Below are 8,808 nucleotides of genomic sequence, written 5' to 3'. Positions count from 1 at the left end.
ATTCAAGTATCCCTTTATGCTATCCAGAAATTCTATATCATTTCCGATTAGTAATATGTCATCCACATATAATATCAGAAATGCTACAGAGCTCCCACTCACTTTCTTGTAAATACAGGCTTCTCCAAAAGTATGTACAAACCCAAATGCTTTGATCACACTATCAAAGCGTTTATTCCAACTACGAGAGGCTTGCACCAGTCCATAAATGGATCGCTGGAGCTTGCACACTTTGTTAGCTCCCTTTGGATCGACAAAACCTTCCGGCTGCATCATATACAACTCTTCTTCCAGAAATCCATTCAGGAATGCAGTTTTGACATCCATCTGCCAAATTTCATAATCATAAAATGCGGCAATTGCTAACATGATTCGGACAGACTTAAGCATCGCTACGGGTGAGAAGGTCTCATTGTAGTCAATCCCTTGAACTTGTCGAAAACCTTTTGCAACAAGTCGAGCTTTGTAGACAGTAACATTACCGTCAGCGCCAGTCTTCTTCTTGAAGATCCATTTATTCTCAATTGCTTGCTGATCTTTGGGCAAGTCAACCAAAGTCCACACTTTGTTCTCATACATGGATCCCATCTCAGATTTCATGGCTTCAAGCCATTTTGCGGAATCTGGGCTCACCATCGCTTCTCCATAGTTCGTAGGTTCATCATGATCTAGTAGCATGACTTCCAGAACAGGATTACCGTACCACTCTGGTGCGGATCTTACTCTGGTTGATCTACGAGGTTCAGTAGTATCTTGTTCTGAAGTTTCATGATCATCATCATTAGCTTCCTCACTAATTGGTGTAGGTGTCATAGAAACCGGTTTCTGTGATGTACTACTTTCCAATAAGGGAGCAGGTACAGTTACCTCATCAAGTTCTACTTTCCTCCCACTCACTTCTTTTGAGAGAAACTCCTTCTCTAGAAAGGATCCATTTTTAGCAACGAATGTCTTGCCTTCGGATCTGTGATAGAAGGTGTACCCAACAGTTTCCTTTGGGTATCCTATGAAGACACATTTCTCCGATTTGGGTTCGAGCTTATCAGGTTGAAGCTTTTTCACATAAGCATCGCAGCCCCAAACTTTCAGAAACGACAACTTTGGTTTCTTGCCAAACCATAGTTCATAAGGTGTCGTCTCAACGGATTTCGATGGTGCCCTATTTAATGTGAATGCGGTCGTCTCTAAAGCATAACCCCAAAACGATAGCGGTAAATCTGTAAGAGACATCATAGATCGCACCATATCAAGTAAAGTACGATTACGACGTTCGGACACACCATTACGCTGTGGTGTTCCGGGTGGCGTGAGTTGCGAAACTATTCCGCATTGTTTCAAATGTAGACCAAACTCGTAACTCAAATATTCTCCTCCACGATCAGATCGTAGAAACTTTATTTTCTTGTTACGATGATTTTCAACTTCACTCTGAAATTCTTTTAACTTTTCAAATGTTTCAAACTTATGTTTCATTAAGTAGATATACCCATGTCTGCTTAAGTCATCTGTGAAGGTGAGAAAATAACGATATCCGCCACGAGGCTCAATATTCATCAGACCACATACATCTTGTATGTATGATTTCCAACAAATCTGTTGCTCTCTCCATAGTACCGGAGAATGGTGTTTTAGTCATCTTGCCCATGAGGCACGGTTCGCAAGTACCAAGTGATTCATAATCAAGTGTTTCCAAAAGTCCATCAGTATGGAGTTTCTTCATGCGTTTTACACCGATATGACCTAAACGGAAGTGCCACAAATAAGTTGCACTATCATTATCAACTCTGCATATTTTGGCTTCAACATTATGAATATGTGTATCACTACTATCGATATTCATTAAAAATAGACCACTCTTCAAGGGTGCATGACCATAAAAGATATTACTCATATAAATAGAACAACCATTATTCTCTGATTTAAATGAACAACCGTCTCGCATCAAACAAGATCCAGATATAATGTTCATATTCAACGCTGGCACCAAATAACAATTATTTAGGTCTAATACTAATCCCGATGGTAGATGTAGAGGTAGCGTGCCGACCACGATCACATCGACTTTGGAACCATTTCCCACGCGCATTGTCACCTCGTCCTTCGCCAGTGTTCGCTTAATCCGTAGTCCCTGTTTCGAGTTGCAAATATTAGCAATACAACCAGTATCAAATACCCAGGTGCTACTGCGAGCTCTAGTAAGGTACACATCAATAACATGTATATCACATATACCTTTGTTCACCTTGCCATCCTTCTTATCCGCCAAATACTTCGGGCAGTTCCGCTTCCAGTGACCAGTCTGCTTGCAGTAGAAGCACTCAGTTTCAGGCTTAGGTCCAGACTTGGGTTTCTTCTCCTGAGCAGCAACTTGCTTGCTGTTCTTCTTGAAGTTCCCCTTCTTCTTCCCTTTGCCCCTTTTCTTGAAACCAGTGGTCTTGTTGACCATCAACACTTGATGCTCCTTCTTGATTTCTACCTCCGCAGCTTTTAGCATTGCGAAGAGTTCGGGAATTGTCTTATCCATTCCTTGCAGATTATAGTTCATCACGAAGCTCTTGTAGCTAGGTGGAAGTGATTGGAGAATTCTGTCAATGACGCAATCATCCGGAAGATTAACTCCCAGTTGAATCAAGTGATTATTATACCCAGACATTTCGAGTATATGCTCACTGACAGAACTGTTCTCCTCCATCTTGCAGCTATAAAACTTATTGGAGACTTCATATCTCTCAATCCGGGCATTTGCTTGAAATATTAACTTCAACTCCTGGAACATCTCATATGCTCCATGACGTTCAAAACGTCGTTGAAGACCCGATTCTAAGCCGTAAAGCATGGCACATTGAACTATCGAGTAGTCCTCAGCTTTGCTCTGCCAGACGTTCTTAACGTCGTCAGTTGCATCAGCAGCAGGCCTGGCACCTAGCGGTGCTTCCAGGACGTAACTCTTCTGTGCAGCAATGAGGATAATCCTCAAGTTACGGACCCAGTCCGTGTAATTGCTACCATCATCTTTCAACTTTGCTTTCTCAAGGAACGCATTAAAATTCAACGGAACAACAGCACGGGCCATCTATCTACAATCAAACATAAACGAGCAAGATACTATCAGGTACTAAGTTCATGATAAATTTAAGTTCAATTAATCATATTACTTAAGAACTCCCACTTAGAAAGACATCCCTCTAATCTTCTAAACCATAACCGATCATCACGTGAAATGGAGTAGTTTTCAATGGTGAACATCGCTATGTTGATCATATCTACTATATGATTCACGCTCGACCTTTCGGTCTCAGTGTTCCGAGGCCATATCTGCATATGCTAGGCTCGTCAAGTTTAACCTGAGTATTCTGCGTGTGCAAAACTGGCTTGCACCCGTTGTAGATGGACGTAGAGCTTATCACACCCGATCATCACGTGGTGTCTGGGCACGACGAACTTTGGCAACGGTGCATACTCAGGGAGAACACTTTTATCTTGAAATTTAGTGAGAGATCATCTTATAATGCTACCGTCAATCAAAACAAGATAAGATGCATAAAAGATAAACATCACATGCAATCAATATAAGTGATATGATATGGCCATCATCATCTTGTGCTTGTGATCTCCATCTCCGAAGCATCGTCATGATCACCATCGTCACCGGCACGACACCTTGATCTCCATGGTAGCATCATTGTCGTCTCGCCAATCTTATGCTTCTACGACTATCGCTACCGTTTAGTGATAAAGTAAAGCATTACAGGGCGATTGCATTGCATAAAATAAAGCGACAACCATATGGCTCCTGCCAGTTGCCGATAACTCAGTTACAAAACATGATCATCTCATACAATAAAATTTAGCATCATGTCTTGACCATATCACATCACAACATGCCCTGCAAAAACAAGTTAGATGTCCTCTATTTTGTTTGTTGCAAATTTTACGTGGCTGCTACGGGCTTAAGCAAGAACCAATCTTACCTACGCATCAAAAACCACAACGATAGTTTGTCAAGTTGGTGTTGTTTTAACCTTCGCAAGGACCGGGCGTAGCCACACTCGGTTCAACTAAAATTGGAGAAATTGACACCCGCCAGCCACCTGTGTGCAAAGCACGTCGGTAGAACCAGTCTCGCGTAAGCGTACGCGTAATGTCGGTCCGGGCCGCTTCATCCAACAATACCGCCGAACCAAAGTATGACATGCTGGTAAGCAGTATGACTTATATCGCCCATGACTCACTTGTGTTCTACTCGTGCATATAACATCAACACATAAAACCTAGGCTCTGATACCACTGTTGGGGAACGTAGTAATTTCAAAAAAATTCCTACGCACACGCAAGATCATGGTGATGCATAGCAACGAGAGGGGAGAGTGTTGTCCACGTACCCTCGTAGACCGAAAGCGGAAGCGTTATATCAACGCGGTTGATGTAGTCGTACGTCTTCACGATCCGACCGATCCAAGCACCGAAACTACGGCACCTCCGAGTTCTAGCACACGTTCAGCTCGATGACGATCCCCGGACTCCGATCCAGCAAAGTGTCGGGGAAGAGTTCCGTCAGCACGATGGCATGGTGACGATTTTGATGTTCTATCGTCGCAGGGCTTCGCCTAAGCACCACTACAATATTATCGAGGATTATGGTGGAGGGGTGCACCGCACACGGCTAAGAGAACGATCACGAAGATCGACTTGTGTGTCTAGAGGTGCCCCCCTGCCCCCGTATATAAAGGAGCAAGGGGGGTGCGGCCGGCCCTAGGAGGAGGCGCGCCGGAGGAGTCCTACTCCCGCCGGGAGTAGGACTCCCCCCCTTTCCCTAGTTGGATTAGGACTTGGGGGGGAAGGAAGAGAGGGGGGAAAGGAAAGGGGGGGGGGGCGCCGCCCCCCTCCTTGTCCAATTCGGACTTGGGGGGGGGAGGGGCGCGAGGCAGCCCCTAGGCCTCCTCTCCTCTTCCTCCACTAGGCCCAGTAAGGCCCATTAGGTTACCGGGGGGTTTCGGTAACCTCCCGGTACTCCGATAAAATGCCGATTTCACCCGAAACACTTCTGATGTCCAAACATAGGCTTCCAATATATCAATCTTTATGTCTCGACCATTTCGAGACTCCTCGTTATGTCCATGATCAAATCCGGGACTCCAAACAACATTCGGTACATCAAAATATATAAACTCATAATGGAACTCTCATCGTAACGTTAAGCGTGCGGACCCTACGGGTTCGAGAACAATGTATACATGACCGAGACACGTCTCCGGTCAATAACCAATAGCGGAACCTGGATGCTCATATTGGCTCCTACATATTCTACGAAGATCTTTTATCGATCAGACCGCATAACAACATACGTTGTTCCCTTTGTCATTGGTATGTTACTTGCCCGAGATTCGATCGTCGGTATCTCAATACCTAGTTCAATCTCGTTACCGGCAAGTCTCTTTACTCGTTCTGTAATACATCATCTTGCAACTAACTCATTAGTTGTATTGCTTGCAAGGCTTAAGTGATGTGTATTACCGAGAGGGCCCAGAGATACCTCTCCGACAATCGGAGTGACAAATCCTAATCTCGAAATATGCCAACCCAACATGTACCTTTGGAGACACCTGTAGAGTACCTTTATAATCACCCAGTTACGTTGTGACGTTTGGTAGCACACAAAGTGTTTCTCCGGTAAACGGGGGTTGCATAATCTCATAGTCACAGGAACATGTATAAGTCATGAAGAAAGCAATAGCAACATACTAAACGATCGGGTGCTAAGCTAATGGAATAGGTCATGTCAATCACATCATTCTCCTAATGATGTGATCCCGTTAATCAAATGACAACACATGTCTATGGTTAGGAAACATAACCATCTTTGATTAACGAGCTAGTCAAGTAGAGGCATACTAGTGACGTTTAGTTTGTCTATGTATTCACACAAGTATTATGTTTTCGGTTAATACAATTCTAGCATGGATAATAAACATTTATCATGATATAAGGAAATAAAATAATAACTTTATTATTGCCTTTAGGGCATATTTCCTTCATTAACTTTTCTGGATAGTCAATGATCAATGTGGGCCCTGACCATTGGTGAACAACGGCCGGTCAACTAGGAACCGACCGAACTAGAAAATAAAATATAAACGAACCAGGAACCCTTTTTTTAGCGATCAATCCAGGAACTGAGCCCACGCTCAAGAGATTGAATTGGACCGGCCCATGAGCAGAAGGACGTGAGCACCAATATCCATAACTGGTGCATAAGGCGCCAACTAGGAGCACCCCTCGCCGTAGGGGCGTACTCACATTCAGCTTTCTGGGTGCACAGGACACCAGGTGCAAAATTGTCTTCTTGGTAATTTGGTGTATAGTATAGTGTGTGACACCTTGTTTTCAGATGTAAATCATGTGTGATTTTACACTAGGACAAGGTGTCATTTTCTCTCCGGGTCCATTGCTCCCTTGCTGGGCTGTTGGCCATCGACGTGCGATTACAAGGTTGAACTAGCTGGGCTGACAACGAGTCTGGCATCATCAGCTCGCTGCGCACCTAGCACCCAAAGGTTCACGGACAGGTAACCCAAGAACCCATCCATGAGATAAAAACCAGAGCAACTTCTCTTAACTATATCTTTGCGTTTGAGGGTCGTGCGGTCAATGTTGACACGCACAGCTTAGCTAGATTTCTCTTACTTTAGCTCCGGGTTGTCATGTTTGATTTGGCCAACCAAATGACACAAATTGTATCTCACTAGTTATGGTTTTTTATTAATAAAGTTGGCTTACCCCTAAAAAATGGTAACCCAAGAACCCATTGAGTGACCCGTTGGCGACGAGAAGCTTGAAAAGCTATGGAGGGTGCTCTACTGCAATTGTGTGGTATTGCACAAGAGGTGACGCTTGGCCGTGGACGACCACGTCACGTTGACAAAGAGAACTTTATTCCAGAGCAGGAGGAGACCCGTTGCACAAGGCTAGCAGGGAGCAGTGGTACCTCCGCTCGTACTTTGGAGCCTCGGTCGTCTCGCGGTAGCACACTAGATGTTCCCCAGAGCCCGATCGAGACCACCGTCCTTCTATATAGGACCTTGAGTGGCCTGTGGCGCGCATGGGCGTCAAGGAAGACCGGGCTCGAGGTGATGATGTGATGTTCGAGAGACGAAGTGGCGATTTATTTATTTATATAGGTACATGGATGAAAATACCTTTTTTTTTTACAAAAAATAGGGTGTGTGCATTGAAGTTTGTATTCATGCTAGACTGTTACAAAACATAACGGTCATTAACGTGCAACAGGACCCATGGACATTGCAAGTACCCTCTTAGCATTTTCTTCCATGTCAAATGCGGTGCTGCTCTGGCTTATATCAGCGGACTGGTCACCTCCATAAGAACCATAACTCAGATTCGGGTTGCCCCCGCTACCAGTGGTGTGTAATTCGACATTCACGTCTCCACTGGCATGGCCCTCCTCGAGCTCGATGCACTCCTGTAGCTGTGCCACAACATCTGTCATTGTGGGTCGTTGCGTCAACGCATACGAGGTGCACTTTAGTGCGATATCTGCCACCTTCCACACACTGTTAACATCGTATATTCCACGCATGCGCGCATCAACCACACTTTCAATGTTGCCTAGTGCCATCCGTTTTCTTGCCCACTGGATGATGCTAGTTGGCTCTGCCTCCCGCGGTATGGCTGGCTTCCCTGTAATCAACTCCAAAAGGACAACACCAAAGCTATACACATCGCTCTTGGCTGTTGGCTGCATCGTCGCTTGGTACTCAGGATCGACATATCCCGGCATGCCCACAAGTGTGTTTGTGGACACATAGGTGTCACTCTCACTATTGAAGGCCTTGGACAGTCCGAAGTTGGCAATCCTAGCCTCCAGCTTCGTGTTTAAGAGGATGTTTGTGGCCTTCACATCCCTATGAATCAAGGGTGGGTTGCATCCCTTATGCAGATACTCTAATTCCGCACATCAACATACCAGCTAGTGCCCAAGTTTCTAGAAACATAAAAGGTTCGGGAACAACGAACTCAAAATATTGAAGGGTGCACCTTGCGCAGATTCAAGTGCAATTCGGAGTCTCCGTCTCCAGGGTAAACATCCCTCGATGTTTTTTCTTCCTACAATCAGATTGCAATTTTCTCAGTTTAAACTACTTAAGAGACAGTGAAATCGGAAAGAAATGACTAAGAACCTCTATACCTTCAATATGGTCTTGCAGGGTCCCTTCTGACATGTACTCATAGACAAGTGCCATGTACTCCCCGTCATTGCAGTAACCAATCATGGAGACAAGATTCTTGTGGTGAATCCGGGTCAAAATATGAGCCTGGATAAATGTTTCTAAGTTATCACCTTCCAATCCTAAATTTGCTGACAAAACATTTCAACCCATAAACATCAATTGTGGCCCAAGAAAGAAGTTTTTACCTCCGCGAGGAACTCCTTAACGCCTTGATTGGAAGACTGAGAGCGCAATTTCACTGCCACCTGAGTGCCATCTTCTAGGAAACCATCATAGACGTACCCGAACCCTCCTCGACCGAGTACTCGCTGGAAGTTGTTCGTTATCATCTTGAGCTCTTCATATGTGAACCGACGACTCTCAAGTCGCAGCGAGCCGTCCCCGTAGACATCGCTTCCTGATGCATAGCTCGCCATCGGATCATTTTGTGGCTTCACGGAGTTGTTCATCGAACCTATGTGTAGAATAGCACAACTAACATTAGTAGTGTCCACAGATCCATTGGGGAAAATATTACTCCTCGGGAAGCCCCCCCCCCCACCTAACCCCAAAAAAGAAT

At 44.7% G+C, this 8,808-nt stretch overlaps 1 protein-coding gene across 1 annotated transcript in view; it reads right to left on the bottom strand.

Moving 5' to 3' along the window:
* Positions 1–7,273: 7,273 nt before the first annotated feature.
* Positions 7,274–8,808, bottom strand: part of LOC125518399 (probable LRR receptor-like serine/threonine-protein kinase At1g51880) — a 7,002-nt gene continuing 5,467 nt past the window's right edge. The window contains exons 2-5 of the mRNA XM_048683252.1: positions 8,435–8,703; positions 8,207–8,333; positions 8,035–8,124; positions 7,274–7,962 (exon numbers count right to left, since the gene is read on the bottom strand). Coding sequence (XP_048539209.1) covers positions 7,274–7,962; positions 8,035–8,124; positions 8,207–8,333; positions 8,435–8,703 — 1,175 coding nt within the window. The remainder of the gene's footprint in view (positions 7,963–8,034; positions 8,125–8,206; positions 8,334–8,434; positions 8,704–8,808) is intronic.

The sequence above is a fragment of the Triticum urartu genome, chromosome 7 (genome assembly GCF_003073215.2).
Source record: "Triticum urartu cultivar G1812 chromosome 7, Tu2.1, whole genome shotgun sequence".
Taxonomy (NCBI): Eukaryota; Viridiplantae; Streptophyta; class Magnoliopsida; order Poales; family Poaceae; genus Triticum; species Triticum urartu.
This window is presented reverse-complemented; position numbering and strand designations above follow the sequence as displayed.